Genomic DNA, 23,886 nt, shown 5'->3' with positions numbered 1-23,886 from the left:
AAAAATAAAAGTTTAATACATACATAACACATACATACTGATACTTACCTATCTTGAGCCCGTAGGTAGCCCTGGTCCTGATGTCCTGGTCCGTGTCGGCGTCTGTATCCATGTCGGCATCCCTGTCGGCGACGGCGTCGGCGGTCCGGAGTCCGAAGAAATCCATTTGGGAAGCTGTGGAAGGAAACCATACTCACCTGTCCCAGCGCGATGTAGTCCAGGTAAGGTCTTTGCAAAAAAAACAAACCGACACCCGAACCAAGCGAACAGGCAGAGAGCCGCACGGTGTGTTTACATCGTGCGGCTCCGCCCCCGAATGCCGCTATTGGCCGCCTTGCGGCCTAGCGGACAATCAGGAGCCGCTAGGCCGCAAGGCGGCCAATAGCGGCATTCAGGAGGCGGAGCCGCACGATGTAAACAAACACACGTGCGTCTCCGTCAGTCCGGTCTGGTTTCGGGTGTCGGTTTGTTTTTTTTGCAAAGACCTTACCTGGACTACGTCGCGCTGGGACAGGTGAGTATGGTTTCCTTCCACAGCTTCCCAAATGGATTTCTTCGGACTCCGGACCGCCGACGCCGTCGCCGACAGGGATGCCGACATGGATACAGACGCCGACACGGACCAGGACATCAGGACCAGGGCTACCTACGGGCTCAAGATAGGTAAGTATCAGTATGTATGTGTTATGTATGTATTAAACTTTTATTTTTCACGTGTGTCAGTGTGTTTATTTAACTCTTTCTTTTACTGTGGCGCTACAAGACCCAGCGGGCCCTTTAATGCCCCGCAGGCTGGGACTTGTGGTTCTCCAAGTCCCAGCTTGCGGGGGAGGCTTGCTGGGACTCATAGTTCACCAGTAAAAGACAATGGTTTTTATTCTATTTTTTACACCATACCATCAGCTCGATGCCCACCGCCCAGGGGCATCGAGGACAGCACCAGGCTTCAGCCTGGTCAGGTAAGTCCTGGAGGGGGGGGACCCCTTTATTGGGGGGGTCCCCACTCCCCCAGGGCCCCTGGCCAGGCTGACTGGTCGGTAGGGAGAATGTTTTGGCCGCGGGACCTTATATTATAAGTGTCCCCCGGCTGTGACATTACCCTGCTGGCTTGTTTGGTCTGGGGCTGGTTCTTAAAATACGGGGGACCCCTAGTCATTTTGTCCCCCGTATTTTGGGAACCAGCCCCGGACCTGGAGCCTGGGGCTGGTTGTAAAAAATCAGGGAACCCCTATTTGTCGGGTTTCCTGATTTTTTTAATACCAGCCCCGGCTCCTTCAGCCTGGTGCTGGTTACGGCAGTGGGGGGGGGACCCCATGCCGTTTTTTTTTTTAACGTGTAAGGGCTACCCCTTTCCCACTGCCGAAAAAACGGCTCTTACACGTTAAAAACACTGCTTTTTACACGGGTAACAAAAACCGGTATTTGTTACCCGTGTAAAGCAACCTGGAGCTTTCCCACTGCAGCTCTAGCCGTTTAAAAAGGCTAAAAAAACGGCATTTACACATGTAAAGCCTGCAGTGGGAAAGGGGCATAAGTAATGATAATATAGAGTTACAATTGACACACCACAATCATCCAATTTTAAATGAAACCGAAATCACTATTATAATCTAAGATAATTTTCTTACCTGTCTTCATTCATAAGACACTACTCATAATGGCCGTAACTAGGGGTGTCTGAGGGGTGCATGGAAACTGCCACCAGGAGCATACACACACACACACACACACACACACACACACACACACACACACACTTTGTAGCCTGTACAGCCAATTGGAGAGGCGTCAGGGTGCTCCAGCCAGTGCAATATCATGATGTAATGCGTAAAGGTGCAGAGCTGGCATAGGGCTCACTACCACCCTGTACGCTTCAGCTGCGTATGTCATATGCTGCAATGCAAGTGGAAAGATAATTACCAAAATATCAGTACAGTTAGATTTTATAATACCCATTGATGCACAGAACACTGTGTTTATCTGATTGGCTATGGTGTGTTTTGGGAGTGTTGTAGGCATGTCTCCGAACTGGTTTGTGAACACAGGCGCTCAGTTGGTCATGAATGCCATATTCTGATGGAAAAACTGCACATGCGATTGGCTGGTACAAGTTTTAATGGTGGAATCTACAGGGTCTGAAGATGAATTAGGTTGGCATCACATTTATTGCACATTTAGGCACACACTTGTACAACAGGAAAAGGACATACCAGCATCAGCATAAAATTGCAGAAGCGACTATTGTTAAAGTGTGGACTATTGCCTAGTGGAATAGATGGAAAGATGGATCAATTCTTGAACATTACTTTTGTCAGCATCCAAGGCAGTGGCGTAACTATAAATTTTGCTCCCCCCTGCCAAAAAAATTGTGCCCCCCCCGACTCCTCTTCAGCATGTTTCCCCAGCGCGTGATGTAATGACGTCACATGCATAACGGAGAAGCTGAAGCAGGAGATAGGAAGAGAGACCAGCAGACACTGCTGCTTCCCTTGGCTCCAATGCATCCCAGGCCGCCCTAGCATGTCCATCCGCCCACCCATCCTGTACACAGTAGCCAATAGCCGGCTCTGTGTACAGTCAATTGAATCATTTGAAGGATTTGTCACCTCTGCCATGGCTGCAACCGCGCTGTGCCTGATTAGCCTCTGGTGATCAGCCAGTGGACAGAGAAAGGCAGCAGCATATCAGTGTGTTGAGCGGGTGCCGGTGCCCACTCAGACCCCACTGTGGCTTGCTCCCCCAAGCAGCAGCTGGGGCTGCCTTACAGTAGTTACGCCACTGATCCAAGGGTAGTTTTACATAACCTATATACTGTAGGGCAATGCTCTTATGAAATCAAAAGTCTCTAGAGTAGTGGTTCCCGAACTGTGTGCCTAGGAACTCTGGGGTGCCATGGGACACTTGCACGTGTGCCTCAGGTTGGAGGTCCAAGACTAACTGAAATTATTTATGTCCAATGTAATAGGAAAAAACAGTGCGTGTGGCTTCCAATCATAAAATATGTGGACAAACAGATAATTGAGTCTAAGGATGACATCTAAGCACAATTTATTTAATGTAATATTTTCTGAATTTCTCAATAAGAAACTTTTTGCCTAGGGGGTGCCATAAAAAAATTGTAATTCTCTAGTGCGCCGTTGCTTACAAAGTATGGGAACCACTGGGTCTATATAGGGTATATTTACCATCACTAAAATGGGCCATTACGCATGCAGGAGTGCTAGTTTACACATAAGTGGTGTACAGTAATGGGCCAATCCTTATTAGAGGTCTCACAGGGCCACCTAATATTGAGCATACTTAGAAAACAACGTTTACAGAGTTTGCCTGCAAGAACAAATGCCCTTTTCAGAAGAACCTCAATCATTTCTATGGGAAGAAAGTCTGGGGTTATAAAGGGGGATCAGAGAAAATCCCTCTGACACATGCTCACTATGGGGGGTAATTCAGACCTGCTCGCTAGGCTGCATAGCCTAGAGCCTAGTGAGCAGGTTAACTCCGCTCTACTGAATGCACTCCCCCGCTGGCCGAATCCCCTTGCTACGCTATGAGCAGATGTGTACGCTTACTCATCCGCTCACAAGCGCCTGCACAGAGGAAAGATCATTTGTTGGTTACTTACCATTGAATGATTATTCCTCTGTTTGCAGTCAAAAGGTAGCCCAGGACTTAGTTTTCAGCTGCATGTTGTTGTACGAATTGGTTGTGACGTCAGCTGCCCGACCCAGGCAGGCAGTGGAATGTCTGCTTCCCTGAGGCCCACCCAGCATTCCATTGGGTGCACCCACCGTTTTTGTGGGCACGCCAGTGAAACGCTCGGTGTCCACCCCGGAGTGCCCCCTGCCTGTCAATAACTGTGCGAGCGCCCTGTTGGGTGAAAATCTCAGCAAAGGCGCTCGCAGTGGGGGTGCGCAGAGCCCCACCATTGACAGAGCAGCCGAATTTGCTGCTCTATGATCAGGTGTGAATCGGGCCTATGTGTGAACAGCAGCTGTGCATGTGAGTGGCCTAAGTTCCCACATGTGCAGAAGCCAGCATTGCAATTGGTAAGTAACACTGGGGCAGATGTATTAAGCCTGGAGAAGAGATAAATGAGATAAAGTGGGGCAGATGTATTAAGCCTGGAGAAGAGATAAACTGGAGATAAAGTGGAGATAACATGGAAGAGATAACGCACCAGCCAATCAGCTGTGTTTGAAATATGACAGTTGGGATCTGATTGGCTGGTGCGTTATCTCCTTCCACTTTATCTCTAGTTTATCTCTTCACCAGGCTTAATACATCTGCCCCAGTGAAAGGAGATAAAGTGAAAGGAGATAAAGCAGCAGCCAATAAACTCCCAACTGTCATTTCCAAACACAGTTCATTGGCTGCTGCTTTATATCCTTTCATTTTATCTCCACTTTATCTCCAGTTAATCTCTTCTCCAGGCTTAAAATACATCTGTCCCACTGCTACTAAAGTAGAGGTGTTACTGATCACGGGGACAGCCAGGGGCGGATCCAGGATAAAATGACAGGGGGGGCACCATGATAAAAGAGGGTTTAGGTGGGGGTTTAGTTTAGTGGTGCCAGTGTACATGCTAAAAGAGCGGCAGAGAGAGGGTGGGAATGGGATTAAAAATAGGCCCTGGCATTTAAAGTATGCAGGCCCACCATGGCGACAAAAGTGAAGGATGTAGTTGTGTGCGCGCCGAAGGCGCGCTCCGGAAAAGGGAGTGTGGCCACTCAACAGAGGTGTGTCCTTGAGTGTAGTGTACCACACCATATACATCTTCTACACATTATGCAACAAAATACTAGACCCCATAATACTTTCCCCTTACACATGATGCCAAATGGAATGAGCCAAAATTCACATAATGCCACACGGATTGAGCCAAAATTCACACAATACCGCATGGATTGTGTCAAAATTCACATAATGCCACATGGATTGAGCCAAATTCATAAAATGCCATACGGTTTGAGCCAAAATTCACATAGTGCCACATGGATTGAGCCCAAATTCCCATAATGCCACACGGATTGAGCCAAAATTCACATAATGCCACACGGATTGAGCCAGAATTCACATAATGTCACACAGATTAAGCCAAAATTCACAATACGCTTCATAAACAGGGACATTGTCCTCCAAAGGCGCGCATTAAACATTTAAACCATAATGTCCATTACACATTACACGCCATTATGTCCATTATGTATTATGCCAAACACCATAATGCCTATTAAAAATTATGCTACATAAGTGCTGCTTATCTACATGCTCATTGCCAAGGGTTCCATGCTCATTGCCAGAGGTTCCATGCTCGTTGCCATGTGGGATTACATGCTCATTGCCAAGGGGAATACATGCTCGCGGTAAATGGGGGACAGCCGCCGCCAGGCAGAAGTGATAGCCACTGACAGTGGCAGAGCCTGGCTGTATTCAGAGCACTGCAGGTCCCAGCTATTTGAAATAATATCCCTTTCACACCAGAAAATGCATTCCCAGGTTGGCCCCTTTTACACCATCCTAGTCCCTGCATTTAACCGGCTATATATTCGGAACCAACGGACCCATTTACATGAGACAAGTATCATATTGAAGAACTTTTGTGTGGGCTTCGAATGATTTTGGTCCAGTGAAACTGAAACGTTTGGCTCCAGAGTAATCTGCCCTCAAAGAACATGAACAGCCATGAAATTACATTTCAAAAATAAAAAAATCGGTTTACACGCAATATCTCTAGAACCGATTGACTGATATGGACCAGCCTGGTATCATATTGAAGGCCCAGCGATTTGGAATTGAATGAGATCAACCACCTGTGATGCCAGTTGGGGAACTGGCAGCCGTCGGAACGGGGTGGGGGTCGGAATTGACGGGTACCATATTATCCTATGGGGAAAAAATGTTAAAGCTTTGCCAGGCGATATCTCTGGTTCCCGGGGGGCTAGAGACACGGTGCTGGGCTCGTTGGAAAGCCCTGGTCCTCAGCTACAAAATGAAATGACAGGGGGGGCACGTGCCCCCTGAATCCGCCACTGGGGACAGCTGCTTTTCAAAGCACCTGCTCACACCACAGCAATTCATTTTGGGATTTAGCCGCTTTGCCTACAGGAGCCATCTGAAGGAAAAATACACTTCCTGCCACCATCTTAGATCTGGTATCTCATAGGACTCAATCTGCATGTGAGCAGACCCAAACACTCCAGAGATGTACTGTATGTGTAAACCATCATGCTTAAAAAAAGGTTAATATTAAGAATATACAGTATATCCCCATGCTCTTTCCCAGTTAATATCTGTATGCTGCCTTTTTAAATTATATATCTTTTGTGTTACACAGTACAACATCTGTGCAGTGGTACCAGTCAATCACTTCTGCACTAACCAGCTGAGCCTCTGTTTTTTTTTTTTTTTTGCACTAGTGACTGACAAATACCTCCATACAGATTACAGACGTTGCAGATTCATCAATTTAAGCCAGGATACAAAGTAATGTTATTTAGATTGATCTGTATGCATTTGCTTCATACTTGTCACTCATTTGACATGCGTATTACCACTCTGTCATGATTCCATCTGGTGGCAGAATCATATATTGCAGGAAATATTAGTGTTATCCTTTGGCATCCACGTGAGATTAACATTTTCTACATGTCTATGTAGATCAGGGGTTCTTAGGGTGCCCATACACAGTACAATTATTGTATACAATTTGGACTAGATTGCATCGCATAGGTTTTGCAATGCAATGAGATGCAATGAGATGAGATCTAGTACAAAAAGTATTTGCAGCACATACTTTTTGAGCTGTGTGATGAGATGTGTGATGGGAGCGCACATCTCATTGCACCCATCAATTGTACCGTGTATGGGCCCCTATAATCTTTTTTGTTAATGACCCAAATTGTGACTTGCATGCACAATCTATTATGTAGTTTTTCTTTTTCATTTTAGTGATTTTGCTGTTACAGGTTGAGTATCCCTTATCTGAAATGTTCGGGACCACGAGTATTTCGGATAAGGGATTTTTCCATTTTTTTTTTATTGTTTTATATAACATAAAACATATAACATTGTCCCCGGGCAACCATGGATCCTCTTCAGCGGTTCCAGGTGTGCATTGCGTGAGTTTGCTGGCAAGCTGCTGACATCACCGGCCGCTGAAGAGGATGCTGAAGCCCACCATGGATACCCTGGGGATGTAGTAAGTAGCAAAAAAGGGGCAGAGGGGGAAAAAACAACCCCCCCCCCCCAAAAAAAAAAAAAAAACCTGTATCAATAAATTAAGTATTACAAGAAACATTAAAATTATTTTTTTATATAAAATATTGTTACACCTTTTTATTTTATAATATAGTGCACAATTTATTTTCAAAGGGATCTTGGGACCTTCCTACTGGCATATATGCACTGATCTCTTTTTTGCACTTCTAAATGGATAAATGCAGTGGCGTGCGGTGGGGTGAAGCAGGTGAGGCACAGCCATTCCTGTCATACTAGCATATATGTTGGAGTTTTGCATTTAGAAAATATGTCAAAAATACAAAGAAAATAGAAAAAAAATCTTATTTTTATTATTCTAATAATTTTTATAGTCAAAACTCTGGAGTAAATAGACAATGGCAGGTGAGGCAGAAAATATGTCAACAATACAAAGAAAATAGAAAAAAAATCTTATTTTTATTATTCTAATAATTTTTATAGTCAAAACTCTGGAGTAAATAGACAATGGCAGGTGAGGCAGTGCCTCACCTGGCTACCTTTTCTGCACATCTCTTATCAAAACTCAGCAGATCTCCAGCAGTATATACAGTATAGCTGCATATGTGTATAATGCCAATATGTACCCCAGGGCTCATGAATTGTGTGCAAATCTGGCTCTGATACTTGCCAGGGACTCCTCAGCCATTTACTTCACTGCACGTCCCAGGTAAATAGTAATTTTCTTAATCAACACATGTTGCATCTGATACCTTCACCATTTGATCACAGCAGACCAGACAATCCATATCTTACTAAGGAATTCCAAGGAACACCTCCAGTCCTAGTGGTGGTGGGGAAGTGTTAGGTTAATTAGCTCAACAGGTTATGAGTTGTTTGTATTCCTTGATAAGTGGGCAAGTAAAAAAAGTTTGAATCACATGTACATGCATATGGAAAACCGCAAAAATCAGAGCTGATTAAGGGCCAGATGCACTAAGCTTCGAAAGTTATAAAATGGAGAATGACAACCAACCAACCAATCAGCTCATGTCTGACATTTTTCAAACACAGTCTGTGACATGGCAGGTAAGAGCTGATTAGCTGGCTGTTTATCACTGCAGTCTATCACTTTTGAAGCTTAAAGCATCTGGCCCCAAGTGAGAGAGACACTGATGTATTGCAACACATTAACCCTGCTGTTCTGTTTGGGTCTATTTGACCCAAAACAAAATTTGTTATTTATGTCATTATAATTTGCAAATTTTATGACTTTTGTTTTTTTTTGGGGGGGGGGGGGGGGGGGGGGGGGCGCTAATAGCTGTTGTGAGCAAACACATTTTTTATTATTATTCTTTTTTTTTCAAGTTATTGAAGTAGTTTGTACTAATGTATTGTTCTGGTTAATATGACCTTTTCTGGTTAATATGTCATCTTTTCATGTTTTCAAACATTTATTCACATAAAGACAAAAAATATAAGTGATAGGTCAGACAAGAAACCAAACACAATTTTGGACTATCACGCGACAAAAGGTGCAGTGGATACCTTACATCAACTTGTGAACACGTACACTTGCAAACGGAAAACCAACTGATGGCCACTGATAATATTTAATTTTTATACAATGCCTTGTCCTATGGACTTCCATAAACCCCAACTGAAACAATAAGAAGGGAATATTTTAGGAAGAGCTTGGAAAAACACTCAAGACCACATTTCCTCAAGAAAATATATGCCACGGACACTAGAGTTATGACACTATGAAGAACATACTGTATAGACTCAAGACTTATCTGTTAACTCATGCATTTCACGAATATATCCACTGTTAACCTTGTTTTTTTTTTTTTGCTGTACTGGCAAATATAAAGCACTTTGAGTCCAATTGGGTCCAATAAGGGATTTTTCCGGTTTTTGGAATTTTTTTAACATACTTCCTTGGTCCCCTGGTGGTGCTCCAATGGTCCCCCGGCATCCACGGTGTCCCCCGTCATCCACGGCGCCCTTCAGGATCCTCATCAGCAGTCCTAGGGGTGCATTGTGCCCACGCACTCGCGCAATGCACCCCTGGGACCGGAGATGCTGCTAAAGAGGGTCCTGAAGCCTGACGTGGACGCCAGGGGAAGAGATAACTATGAAAAAAAGGCTGGAGGAAAACAAAAACAAAAAAACCCAAAATAATCTGACAATATTTGTGTTTTTGAATGTACGGATAAGGGATACTCAACCTGCATTATTATTATTATTATTATTATTATCGGTACTTGTTTCCTAGCACGGCGCCCCAATATTTTGATCGTAGTACTGTACATCTTATACAATCGCATCGCATGCAATATAGTGGCATGCAATGCATACCGATGCGATTCGATTTTTAATTGTACAAGCACCCTGATGGGTGCTTTCAATGTTAAATGCACCCCCAGTGGCAAGGCCACCCCCACTATCAATGCCAACCCGAAGTGTGGCGAGCGCAGCGAGCCCGCGAGGGGTGGCGGTACGCATCCTCCGACCTTTTCATACCCCCACTATCCACATCAGCGTGGAGTTGATATTAGATAGTGTGGCGAGCTCGTATTCCGCTGGGCTCGCCATGCTTAGGGCTCGCCACACTATCTAAAATCAACTCCACGCCGACGTGGATAGTGGGGGTAAGAAAAGGTCGAAGGACGCGTACTGCCACTCGCCACACTTCAGGTTGGCGTTGATAGTGGGGGTGGCATTGACAATGGGGGTGCATTTAACATTGTAAACACCCATCAGGGTGCTTGAACAATTAAAAATCGCATCGCATGCCATTTGCTGTCATGCAATGATATGCGATATTTCCTTGTACAAGCACTCCTGTTAATTTAACATGAATATCGCATCGCACGCCTCACACACCACTAAGTATGGTATGCGATGGGCGCCGTGCTAGGAAACAAGTACCTTATTATCAAATTAAATAAACATGTTTGTATATCCTATGTAACATATAATTGCCCAAATTGTGCAAAGCAGTAAAACAACTTTACAAAAAGGTTTGTAACTTTTGTTTGTTTTGTTTATCTGAATGTTTATTTACTTTAATAAAAGTTTGGAGAATATCCCTCATTTGAAAATTAATGAAAAGCATAATTTTCTGATACTGGTCATATTGACCCGAACACTACATGAGTACAGTAGACCCGAGCAGAACAGCAAGTTAATATCATATGTAGAAAGCATTGATCAAAACTTGATGACAGTATAAAATACTAGCCAAAAAAATGAAGGGATTTACAACAAAGTAATTAACACAAACTTACTTTTATAGGTATAAATGGATTTTGGTATTATATGAGAATTGTTTACAGATGTTTAAACTATGTCATTGTCATTAATGCTGTGTGTATTGTATGTTGTGATGATTGGCCATTGATAGTTAACCATCAATGATAAATACTTTTGGTAAGTGATAGAGTGGGGATAACCATTGTACAGTAGGTGAAAACATTCATGGGTCCCATGTCAATAGTTTCATACCATCAAGGTTTTCCACCATTGGTTAACACTCCAATGGCCATCCCTGGTACATGGCCTGACCATGTGGCCCCTGGACAAAGTATGGTGGGAATGCTGGTGTGGGGATTAAATCCACTTTTTGTTTTGAAATGCTTAGTTTGCCAATAGATGCATGGCCTTGACCGTCAGGCAAAGTGGTGTTTTAGGAGAGAAGGAGGCCCTTATGCAGCAACCTCCATTCAGGCACCATCCTCTCTCAGCCACCGCTGCAGCACAGCACTAGTGCAAATTGTAGTTGAGCCTTAGCACTAGAAGACTCAGACTCTACTGCGCATGCGCAGAACTCCGGGCAAATTTTGCCGTGGACATTTTTTCGGCAATTCCTGCACTGCTGCTGCCTTCATCGTGGGAATCTGGAAAAAAATGGAAAAAAGCCCTGTACAGTATATTGGATTCTGATAAAGTCATCTTCAAGTGTTCACTACAGCTGCCCGGACCGTTATTACCTTTTCTCTCTATTAGATAGTGCATGAACACTTCAAGAAACACCAATTCATACTGTACTTTCATGTTCTGAACCTAAAAGGTGAAAATTCAAAACTATGTTATCACTGACGCACATGATCTATACATGGTCATAATGTACTTTCTTACCGATATGTAATTTCCAGCACCTCAATAACATATTTTTTTTTAAATGGCACACTGCACAGATTAGAAACATGCCACTGCCCCCAGAATATTATGTATGTGCAGTGCTTCATTGCGGAGTGGGTGTTATTGCAAGATTGAATTTGATAGGAGTTTCAGCTCTGTGCTGACTGGCTCCATGTTACTGAGACCCCATGTGTCATGTTTCTCTGGTTCAAGTTCAACTAGCACTGGCTGGTAAAGACTAATGCTGGCTAGTGGGGAATCACTCTTTGTTCCTCAAAGTTTCCCTCTATAGCATATTTCTAAAACTCATGTACTTGTACTTCTTTATTTAATAGGTTACTGCTCTCTCATACCTTTTTCCCCATAACATAAAAATCCCAAATGCACATGAATGCACACCTACAGTACCCAAGATTTTCGTCAGGGGAAATGGTGACAAGTTAAAAATCCCATGTAAAGTAAGCCAGGATTTTTACCCAGGGTTTTTAGTGGGTCATTTCCAGGTAACAAGCAGTGGAAGCAGCTCTGGGATTTTCAAACAGCCACCCCTGCCCGGCCACCTGCTAGCAGCCCGCCGGTCACTGCACGCTGCTTGCCTATCCCCGTATGCTGCCAGTTCCTGCCCCCGCTGTACACTGGACAATTCCCGCACGATGGCCGCCCACCAATCCCTGTCCACTGCCTTGCTTTCTGGATTTTTCAATCCAGTGGAAACGGTGTCCACCCGGAAAAAAAAACAGGAATACAGTACAGTGGAAACAGAGACAAGAGATTGGAGACCCACAAAAATTCCGGGTCTTAAAATTTAAACCCAGGTTATCCTAAAATGAAATAATGTATGTATCTTAAAATAAAATAAGAATTTACTAAAGTAACTTTCTCTTTCTGAAAATAAATTCATATGCTATTCTGTTCATTTTCTGGTGGAGGCGTTTTGAAAATAGTAAGATTTTACTCTTCTAACATATAAAACAGTACATATTAAATATTTCTATATAGCAGTGCAGAACAGTATAATATTAGTGACAAGGGAAGAGAGTACCTGAGTAGGACAAGAACTCACAAACAGGGTGTATGCCTCAATAACAAAGGAAAAAAAAGGGGAAAAAGTCTATGGCCGGGAGAGCTTAAAGTGTAATTAGTAAAATGGAAAACTTACTGCAAAAGAAGAAAGTGATAAGTGTTTGTATATTGAAGCTACAGTAATTTCATTTAAAAGTCTTTAGAACTTCTTGGGGAGATGACAAGTGGTATTACAGGGTAGCTCAAGCATGCAAGTCTCTGGCTTCTTTCTCTCTGTCAACGTTATTTGATTATAGGATGACTTAACTTACATTATTACACAACACAACTTATTAACTTACTACTCCGAAGACTTAACAGAAACTAAGGGGGTTATTCTGGTTGATTTGCAAGGCTACGAATTTGCAGCCTTGTGAGTCCACCAAACCCCTCCTGCCGAATGGACGCCCACCCGCCTTCCCCCCTCGCAGTGTGGGTTCGCCCATACAGGCTGCATTCGCATGCCTCGGGTAACTGCCCACATCTTTCGATGGTCGGCGACCATCGAAAGATGTGGAAGGTCACCGCATATAAAAGTGACTTTTAAGTCACTTACATATGTGTGCACGCTGGCACAGATATGGGCAGGCAGCTGACATCCAGTGATGTCAGCGGCCAGCCCCCCGCACCCACGTCACCGGGCACCCCCCGCCCTTCTCCGTCCCCTGCACGTCGTCATGGGTGCACATGCGCAGAATCATGCATGCGCAGACGTGCACCATCGGTCCTCCGTGCGAATGCACGGAGGACCGAATGGACTAGAATAACCGCCTAAGGAACCCTACATGATACACTATAAAATAGTTTTTAATTGTTGTACAACTGTCATATAATATACCAAAGTGTGGGGATAATATTAATACAACAGATAAAAAAGCTTAAGAATGAGTTTCCTTATAGCATTAATTTCACAATATCATTGTGCAGTGTAGACTAACCAAGCAGACCCTGATAGGAAAAATCCATTGTGCAGGGTTGTACTGAACTGTATATTCTCAATTCCACTGTTAAAACTTAAGATCTTTCTAGATTAGGCTTTTACTTTTTTAATTCCCAGATTGCTCCCTTTATAGGGAACACTGCCAGACATGTACCCCCAGCTAATTTTATCTTCTGCCAATGTCATACTTGCAGCACTAAGCTAAACGTGGAATGTTTTGTGCCTTCTTAATTGCTTTTTGTTTAAAATAGAGGATAAACACAGAGACATGGAAAAAAATCTTTTTAATTGCTGTTAATGGTATTTTGTCAGTGAACACAAAAAACCCTCAAAACACTTAAAAAAATAACTGTTCATAATAGCTATGTATGTATGTAACTTTTTTCATCTGTTCACACACATATGTTCTTTGTCAAAATCAGACCTAACGCAAAATTTAAGTTAACAAGCTATTTTTAATAAATAATCTAATTGTTGTGCTGTGAATCACATACCATTTTAGTACATGACTCATGTACTGTACAACTGCTTGTAGGTACAGTATATATTTTGAGGTATATAGCCTAAAGCATGGCATGTTGAGGTATAGCTCATACTTCTCTTCTTATTTGCAGTTGCGGTTCTTACCCTTGTAAGTATCGTCCGTGGTACTGCTCATGTGCAGAACCTGGTTTTGGGGCTGCCCCGCAGTTGCGCACTGAGACTTCCAATCGGAAGTCACTACAAGTCACAGTGAAGCCAGTGCAGTCTCACAGACTGCATCTGGCTCACACAGTGGCGGATTTTACCTTGGTAAAAACCGCCAATGCTCTTTTGCAAGCTGGACATCCCCTTGGACCTGCCATCTGTACACATGCAATTTGACCAGATAAATCTCTTGCAATATATTGGACCAAATTGCATGTAAAAAAATGCACATCAAATGACAAATCTCATGTAGCACTCCAGGAAAGCTGCTGGGGAAGTTCACAGTCAATCAGGTCCAATGTATCCCTCAGATAAGTTGAACTAGTGTAAGGGGGCATTCAGACTGTTTAATGTTTAGACTGTTTGAGTGGGGCCTAATAGAGGCCACTCTTCCAATGTTTTTGGCTTTGTCGCTAAGTTTTGAATATTAGGGTTGTTTCAGTTTGTTCTGTTTTTCTTTGCCTAATATATTTGTTGTTTTCTTTTCTCATGTTTGTACTAATCTTTATTTTGAGAGGACTTTTTCCCCCTTCTCTCAAGCTTGTATACTCTTTTATCTATCTAACATACCAGCTTTTGTATTTTAGGCCTCCCGAAGGTTACATTTTATTCATTGACTGTAAATGGCTTAAACTTCCCAAACAAGAGATGTCAAGCATTAGATACGTTTCATAGAGAAAAAGCTAAGGTGGTTGCTCTTCAAGAGACTAATTTCATGGCTTCCTCACCTTTGTTTTCTATAACGCCTGCTTTCCCATATCTTATTTTGCAAATGCTCCACATAAAAGATGTAGAGTAGCTATATTAATCCACAACTCGGTCCATTTTCGGGATAATTGTAAGACCAAGACACCACCATTATCTATTTGTATGCTCCTAATTCTAATCAAATTGCTTTTTTGAGAAGACTGTTTGAAACTCTCCAGAAAGTTCAGAAAGGTCATGTAGTTCTTATGGGATATTCCAAACAGTCCTCGATGAGAGATTGGATAAATCTGGAAATGTAGCGTTTCTCCCAAATGCCAACACTCCCAAACCCTCTTGACCCGACTCTTGATTGATTTTGACCTGTACGATGTCTGACATATAAAATTCTTAACGGTTAAAGATTTTACCTGTTACTCCCATGTTCACAATTCTTACTCCTATATAGATTTGATCCTAGAAGACAAGTGACATTACAACATACCAATAGAACATCTTTTATACTTGTAGTTTGATCTGATCATGCCGTTGTAACCTGGTCTTGGAACTCAACACCACCTTGTCTGTACAGACTGCCAGAGTATATACTAACCTCATCTGAGGCTCAAGTGGTCATTTCTAAGGCACTATCCTCCTAATTGGCTACAAATTCAGCCCTTTACCTGTCTATCCTGGTTCATTTGTGTGCATTAAAAGCTGTATTGCGAGGGTCTATCATAAAAATTGGGGCGAGGTTGAAGAAAAAAATCTATGAAACATCAGGAAGAACTTGAAACTCACATACTTCAAGTGGAATCTCTAAATAGAGCCAAGCCATCTCATTTTATAAAACGGGAATTAGTCTCCATTCACAACCAGCTTCAAAAATTATTCCTTAGTCGCATGCAACATGTATACAGTACCTTAAATTACAACAGAAATTCTATACGTTGGGAAATAGATCTGGTTCTTTCCTTGCCCATAAACTGAGAGAACACCAGATGCAAAATAGGATTAAACACATCTATTTAACTGATGGAAATAATCACTTAATCCATCTAACATTGCAGAAGCTTTTGCTGAATATAAAAAAAAAGTTGTATAAGCTCAAATAGAATCTTTGTTGAATCGCTGGTTGAGTTTAGAGATATCATGGCTGGGTAGATTAGCAGTTTTTAAAATGGCAATACTCCCAAAGTTAATGTATCTTTTTCGTTCGTTTTTCGTTCAATTGCTGTCACAGCGGGTGTTTGGGGTCGGGAACTCTGGATAAGCAGGAAAAGAGTTGCGGGTACAATGGAACAACCAGGATGACTCACTTAGGCGTGTGCACATTGAGTGCACCCCCTAATGCTGTGAACACCCTAATGAACACCTCCCTAGCAATACCAGAAATACCTTTTACCAAAGAACTTTGCTTATTAGAACTATATTATATTAAAAGAAGCGTCCATCAATCAATTATGTGTGTTATGCATTGTTAATTGTACTAGACCATTGTCATATCACTACATACCTGTGTCATTCATATATGTTTTTTTTACTTTATTTGCATGCAATGTTACACAGGGTAATTAGAAGATTAAAACTGAAATAGACAGATGCTTATGGTGTGGCAAAGGGACATTTTATATTGTAGCGAGTGCCAATAGATGGTAGTAGACACGCCTGATTGGCAGTGTTATGCTGTGTACACATGGTCAATTCCCTTGCTATTCGACTTAAGATTCGAGTGCTATGCAATCTTTGCTATCTCTGTACTATTTGCATACAATTCATGCAACCTGCATTAGATTTGCACTATACTATATATATTTGACGGTGCTGCGCACGCCTATGATGACTCAGGAATACTGGAGTGCTTTACAGCTTCTGATAATGGCTTAGATCCGAGTGCATGCAACTTAGAAGTTGCACCAGCACAGGCACTCCGCAGCTGCTGGGATTTATGAGCCCAGCAGCACAGGGATAGGTCAGGCTAATTGACAGAGGGCATAAGAGACCCGCCCCCTGTCATTAGCTGATGTCACTAAGATGGCAGTGCCCAGCCGCCGGAGCTGTCCCAGCAGCACGGGCACCGCTGGACACCAGGGGAGCTGCCTGCCAGACCCAGCAGCTGCCAGGAGCGGAGGGAGCGGCGCGGTGAGTAGCCGCGACCCCCGCCTGCCGGCAGGCGGGCCATGACAATTGCATTCGGTAATACTAAGATATATTTGGAAGAAGAAACCTAGAATAGCATATAATAAACTAGAACTACGAAATATGGTGGCCTAGAATTCCCTGAAATATGGACGTTCCAGCTCGCATGTCTAGTAGCGTAAATCAGTGACTAGTCTCTAACTATTGGTATAAAAACTTGGGTGGATTTAGAAATTAACAGTGGAATTTGATTTGAATTGCACTTTTACCCCGAAACAATGGCAGTTGATTTACTTTTCATCTCATACTATGTCTAAATGCAATAATCACATTAAAATGCATTTCAAGCATTTCTTTACTTTCCACCTGTTAAATTACACAAAGTATGGCCCTCAGAGTCTAAGCTACAGTATGTTGGAAAAACTGTACAGAAGTGGGTGACATCTTTCATATTTTTTGGACATGTCCCAAAATTGATATTTTAAATCTAGTTTCTACTATTCTATGGGTAACTGTCCCAGTTTTGCCTGTTATTGCTCTCTTACATGTTTGCCCAAGTGATTTGCCCCTCCCCCTTTATATCTTAGTCCATATTCTCATTGCTATGAGAGCCGCAATAGCCCAGAATTGGGAAGACTCCCACTTTTTCTAAAATCGTATGGAAAAACAATTTTGCCTATCAGATGGTTAACCCAAGACAAATCTCCACTGTTAAAATGGTTCAGCTGGTATGAGTATGTAATGTCTGGAGATGATGCCAATTTTATATTTGATGCAGACTAATGTATTGAATTTTGTATTATATATCAAGATGGATGTGTAAGTTTATTATATATTGGTTTACTGTGATATTTGTTTTATATTGTTTTGTATACAGACTTGTTCTTTTATTCATCCCTTGTACCCCTACATAATCTCCTTTTCTATCTGTACCCTTCTCCCTTCCATGGTTAACAGAACAAATGATTTCAATAAAAACTATTGATTCAAAAAAAAAAAAGTGTCAGCTGCTGCACAGTAACACATTTTATACACAGATTCAGACTCAGTTATTTTCATATGTCACACACAAAATTGAACAGTGTAACCTAGCAGAGTAGTTTTGTTGCTTCCAGTTGTTTAATTTATGCAAAGAGCAAAAAAGATGTCTGGTGTGGCCACATTTCTTAGAACCTGGCATGCTAAGGGGGGTTGATTAGTGCTGCGGGGACAGCTCCGGCGGCTGGGCACCGCCATCTTAGTGACATCAGCTGATGACAGGGGGCGGGTCTCTTATGCCCTCTGTCAATTAGCCTGACCTATCCCGATCTAGTGGTTCTGTGTTCTTACAGATGTGTTCTGATGCACTGTGACTTTACTTGCGCTAATCAAGTAAATCCTGTCCTCAAGATCTACCAACAGTTGATGTTTTCCAGGCAACCTGTGGATCTATAGTAGGAATGAATGCAGCATGTTTGAAAATGTGACAGTTAGTAATGACTGTAGCTGTGCACCAGCTAGGGGATTGGGAAACCATAGACCATTGGTAGACCTCCAGGACCCGTTTGGCCATCCCTGCACTAAATCAAAAAGCAACAGGGCAGAGAGCAGGATTGATTCAGACTAAGATGTAGGGTCAAACTATAGCAACTGATAGACCCTTTCTCAGGCTTTAGGAAATCTGGGTGATATCACTATTGCGGTACATGAGTTTTCATGGAAATCTTTATGTAGAAACTCCATTTCCCTTTTTGGTTAATGTACATAGCAGTTGAATGCTATATGAATGTCTATTATACACTGTGTATTTTGATCAGGTGTGTGACTGCAATTAAACAATGTTCTCCTGTGACATAGGTTCATAATACACTTCTGTCTATAGCTGGAAATCCTAAAATGGTTAAAGAGCAGAGAATAAATCACAGATCCTAGACTATGTAGCCAAAGTGCAAAGCACTTAGGAAAGGGATAAAAAAAGAAAGGCTCAATTAATGATACATAGAAAGGAGGGAGAAAAGCTAAAGAAGGCTATGTAAAGTGTAGTGTGTCACTCTATGTTTAGACCTGCATGACAGTAAAGTAAGCATACCTTTCTTGGTCAAGGCATAAGCCCTAAGTGGCCATTACTGTTATGTGAGTAAAGGTCTCCCCTGCGAGATGAGCATAATGGGTGTAATTGTCAAGAGGGGACTGGAAAAAATGACAGTTAATGGCACTAAAAATATGCTTCACCTCACTAGAGCTATGCTATAGAGTCCTGAACTTTTAGACATTGCCAAAAGATTTCTAATGCAACCAATGTGAGATAGAAACATCTGTGGTAGAAGGAGTGATACTCGTCCATGCTACAGTAGTTCCCAGTAACAAAGAAGGAGGTGACAGGTATTTACAGGGCTGGTGTAAGGCCTCAACCTAATCCCCCCCAAAACCCCACACTGCCACCAACAGCCACTTTCCATCCCATCAAGTCAAACTGTGGCGGTGGTGTCTTAGAAGTTCCACAGCTGCCACGTGCATTAAGTACAACAAGGATATCTTCCTCTTTGGCATTCTTCATTTTCTGATATCCAGACTTGCAGGTGCAAGTTGCTAGTAAGGAGATCCTGTATTATAGCTGTTATGTAGCAATCATCAGGAATCGTTTATTATCTTGCTGATGTGCTTGGTCACAAGGGGTAGCTTTATGTACCATGCCATACATTACAGCAACCTATATATAACTTTAGAAAATTGGTGGTTTTTGGTGTTAACAGTCATTAATTAGTAATTACTATAATTTCTATTTAAAGAGCTAACATTCCATATTTCATATAGTTTTAAACAAAATGAAATAATTATATAATAATATACACCACAATTAATGATGTAGAATTGCATCATAAATAAATATGGTTCTGTAAGGAGAATGGGATTATACTGTAGGTAACAACTACTTTTTGTACCGTATGCTGGTCACCGATGCTCTTTATATTATATTGCCGCAGCCCAAACGATTATCGAATGATCGTGCATGCGCACGAATGTAAGCTCTAACGAGCAGGGCCCTCTCTCCTCATGTGCTTTTCTCAGAACATATCTCTGCCACTGTTATAATTGCCTCAGTGTCTGCTGCTGCCACTGTTTTTTTCCATGTACTTGTCCTAATTTGCATTTGTACTGTAAATCACTATTTTCTTGCTTTGTTCTTTTAATCATCTATGTATTGTCAGGAGCTGCAGAACCCTTGTGGCGCCATATAAATAAACAATAATAATAATAATAATAATAATAATAATAATATGCAGTGCGTATTTGTGAGCCATATGCCAGAAGGTGAACAGTAAGTACAATATAATATAAAAAGCACCAGTGACCAGCATACAGAACAAAAAGTAATTGTAACTGCAATACAATTTGTACAATAGTAATGTGTGTGTTAATAATCCATTGATTGGTCATATACCTACTGAGCAATTGTTACATACAGGTACAGGCTAAAAAGCTGTGCTGATTTGTCCCATATTTTTGTGTTGTTTTTTTTTCTTCTATTCTTGTAATGTCAGTATCAGTGTATCTGTATACAGTTCACTCCAAAATATTTAAACATAGAAATATAGAAACATAGATTGTGACGGCAGATAAGAACCACTTGGCCCATCTAGTCTGCCCCTTTTTTAGACATGATGGGTGACATTCTATGCTTGCACATAAATGCGCATGTTTTTTTAGCGCACCACATCGCCGCAAATCGCACTTTTACAAATCGCACTTTTCAGTCATAATTCGCATATTTAATGTGATGCGTTTTGGAGGCTGAAAAGTGCGAATAGGTGCGATTTGCGGCGAAGTGGTGCGCTTTTAAGTAACAAAATAGTGCGAATTCTTCCGCCGGTCATGTGCGATTTTTGGACCAACCGGAGTGCGATATACAAAACTGTCTCCGCATGAGTAAGAACCCCCCAACCTATTGGCCCACCTGTGTCCCCTCCATTATGCATCACACCCCCTATATAAAGGGGCATTGGCGCCATTTCACTCTTTGATAGGAAGTAAGGAGCATGGAGAGGAGCAGTGGCAGTGTGCGTTCAGGAACAGGTGTTGGTGGCAGAGTGAGGAGTGGCAGAGTGAGGAGTGGCAGAGGAAGCAGTAGCAGAGGGAGCAGTGGCAGAGGGAGCAGTGGCAGAGGGAGCAGTGGCAGAGGGACCAGTGGCAGAGGGACCAGTGGCAGCAGCTAGACAAGTGTGAGAGGCAGCAGTGTGGCAGGCAGCATGGCCACAGCAAGGGCAGCCCCACACCAGGCCCTGGGCGTCCAGCCCCAGCAGGAGGAGGTGGAGGATCCGCTGGCATCCCCATCCTACAGCCAAGACCTTGACCATACCCCACACCAGCTGCAGGAGGGCCACATGTCAGAGGTGGAGGCAGATGGTGGTGAGGAGGAGGAAGACACTGCCATGGAGGAGGAGGGCTACATGGCTGGTGTTGAAAATGAGGAGGAGGAGGAGGAGGAGGAGGAGGAGGAGGAGGTTGAAGCTGGCCGCACCAAAAGTGGCAGAAAGGTGCGTTTTTCCTATGAAGAAAATGCAGCACTTGTCCGGGCTATCCTGCCAGTGTTTGAGCGTTTGCTTGGCAAATCTCACCACAAGACCACTGCACAGCGCAAAAGGGCTATGTGGAAGGACATCACCCAGGCGGTGAACGCTGTGAGTCAGCACAAGCGCCTGGTCCGCAATGTGAAAAAGAGATTCAACGACATCAAAAGGCAGTTGAAGAATAAAATGGCCATGGAGTTGGAGGAGGCCACCAAGACTGGAGGAGGAAGCCCCACCACTGTGTGCTACAATTCGTATGAGGTGAAGCTGAAGCGCATCATCCCCCCTGAGGTCCTGCCTGGCATGCACGTGGCGGATACCGATAGGCCACAAACGCCATCTAGAGCTGGTAAGTGTGACCACATGCAATCCTAAACATACATGCTAATGTATTATAACTATAATGTTCACTTGTATTGTTATGCTAAGTAAAGTGCTGCTGTGGAACTACATAGCCCAGCAAGGTCATGCACAATAAATTGCCTGCTACTCCTTTAAAATTGCTGATAATGCTGGGCCTTGTAGTTCCACAACTGCTCACATTGATTAACACTTTAACATTCTTTCTAGCAGCCTAACATGTATGTGGACAAAAACCCAGAGGTGTACTGGTGGTTTAGCTGCCATGCCTACATAGCAAAGATTATACAATAGTTGTCATGTGTACAATAGTGTAATATTATTAATGTCACAGAAAAATCTGTGGGTTCCAAAACAAAATGGTGCCAAAGAAATAAAGCAGTCCTTGTCCAAAGGGTATTGTCCATTATTGTCATCTCAATGCCTGTTTGCACAAAATGCTTCCCCATTGCAAGGTCCATAATGCCTGCCCATCTTTCCTTCTACAGATTGTCAATCCCGAAGTGCTCACGCATCCAAGACCAGAAGGCCCGTTGCTGCAGAATCTGCGGAAGCAGGTAAATGAACAAAAAACACACCATTACACATACAGTACACACACCCATGTCACCTCAACAATATCTCATACCACATTCAACTCCTGTTGCTACATTGCAACGGAAATGAATGTCATCTGAGCTACGCATGTGACATATTATTAATGTGAATGTTACATGCTGTATCGGGGTACATGTGTAAGTACATAACACCCCTAGGTATTTGCGTCCAGCATCTCAAGCCCTATGTAAAACAGTATAGAGGACAGTGTGGCCTATATATGCATGAGTACTTACCTCTTCTCTGTATCCACAGGTGCTATACAACTAGGGTCAAACCAAACAGATTCTTCAATGATGGTGCTAGACGAAATGGACATCATTCTTGAACCAGTCGACACCTTTGCGGCAGAGGAAGAAATACAGACCTCGTCACAGAGTGATCTTCCCCCAAGTGGGGTGTCTCCCAACCCACCCCCACCCACCAACACACCCCATACAGCCGCTTCGGCTTCCCAAGTAGCTAACTCCTTGGTTAATTTCAAGGAAAAACAGATAGAATTCATGGCCTCCCAAAGCCTCCAAATAGGTAATATCCAGGGGTACATGCGTGACACCTTCCTTCAGTTACGGAAAATGGCACGTAGTGTACGGGTAGGTGTAGGCACTCATGTGCGCATTGCTAACAGCATTGACACCCGTCTTGCTGAGCTAACTGCTGCTGTAAGGGAGCAGAATAGGCATATTGGCAGCCTGGCGCAAAGTATTGCTGCACTCACCCAATCATGCACAGCGCAGACTAATGCCTTACTAGCTATGCAGGCCCAAATCCAGCAGCTGGAAGCCAATGTGGGAGGTGGCACAGCATCCACCCTCAGCAGTGTATCCAGCACCCCAATAAGTGGCTCCCCCACTTCCCCACCCCGTCGGAGTGTTAGGACCCGTGGTGGGCTTGGTACAGGGTCTAGAAGTGGTGTAGGGGTGCCTGATGCTGGGAGAAGGTAGCTCCTACATATGTTTCATTATTTTTCCCATTCCCAATCATCTTGTAATATGCCCCCAGAGTTGTTATTTTTCACCTGCAAAAATGCAGATTGCGTCTGACAAAGTAGACAGAAGTAAAAATGTCTAGCCGCATACCATTGTGTTTGTGTATTAATTTTTAAGCAATTATTGTGTGCAGTCTAAAATATTGCAATGGTATATGACAATGGGATTGCACTAAAGTTGTGTGGGGTATCTCCTTGGCTGGCAAAGGTTGTGCATCTACATATTCCAGCAGGCTCTGACACTCATGGTTTGGACTGTAATGCTTAGAGTGTGTCAGGGCATGCTGGCACGTGTAGTTCCACAACACCAGTGAGACATGTTTGACTGCATACATCATTCATACATGTCTGAAAAGTACTTACAAGCTAGATATCAGCAAGGGATAGGTCAGCACCACCATCTGCATCCGTTGGGCTCTGTGTATTAGGCTAAATGTGGGTGGAAGCAGATGGTATTGGTCACACATTAGTTAATGAGTACACTTACAGCACAGGTACATTTTGCAGTACAGGGCACATGTGCTTACCAGAAAAGTATCGGC

General features: G+C 43.0%; 1 protein-coding gene across 1 annotated transcript; it reads left to right on the top strand.

Moving 5' to 3' along the window:
• Positions 1-21,261: 21,261 nt before the first annotated feature.
• On the top strand, positions 21,262-23,328 carry LOC146072978 (uncharacterized). Its single transcript, XM_083180148.1, has 3 exons — positions 21,262-21,748; positions 22,248-22,316; positions 22,612-23,328. The coding sequence occupies exons 1-3, from the start codon at positions 21,262-21,264 to the stop codon at positions 23,298-23,300; spliced, it is 1,245 nt and encodes a 414-aa protein (XP_083036274.1). The 3' UTR covers positions 23,301-23,328.
• Positions 23,329-23,886: the final 558 nt, after the last annotated feature.

Source organism: Crinia signifera, chromosome 4, assembly GCF_055691185.1.
Source record: "Crinia signifera chromosome 4, ASM5569118v1, whole genome shotgun sequence".
Classification (NCBI taxonomy): domain Eukaryota; kingdom Metazoa; phylum Chordata; class Amphibia; order Anura; family Myobatrachidae; genus Crinia; species Crinia signifera.
Note: the sequence above shows the minus strand (reverse complement) of the source record. Positions and strands in the feature narration are given on the sequence as shown.

Bases quoted from the DNA above. Each gene is read 5' to 3' on its own strand.
- LOC146072978 (XM_083180148.1), top strand. From the start codon at position 21,262: ATGGAGGAGGAGGGCTACATGGCTGGTGTTGAAAATGAGGAGGAGGAG. The intron at 21,749-22,247 runs GTAAGTGTGACC...TTCCTTCTACAG, and splicing joins ACAAACGCCATCTAGAGCTG to ATTGTCAATCCCGAAGTGCT. The intron at 22,317-22,611 runs GTAAATGAACAA...CTGTATCCACAG, and splicing joins TGCAGAATCTGCGGAAGCAG to GTGCTATACAACTAGGGTCA.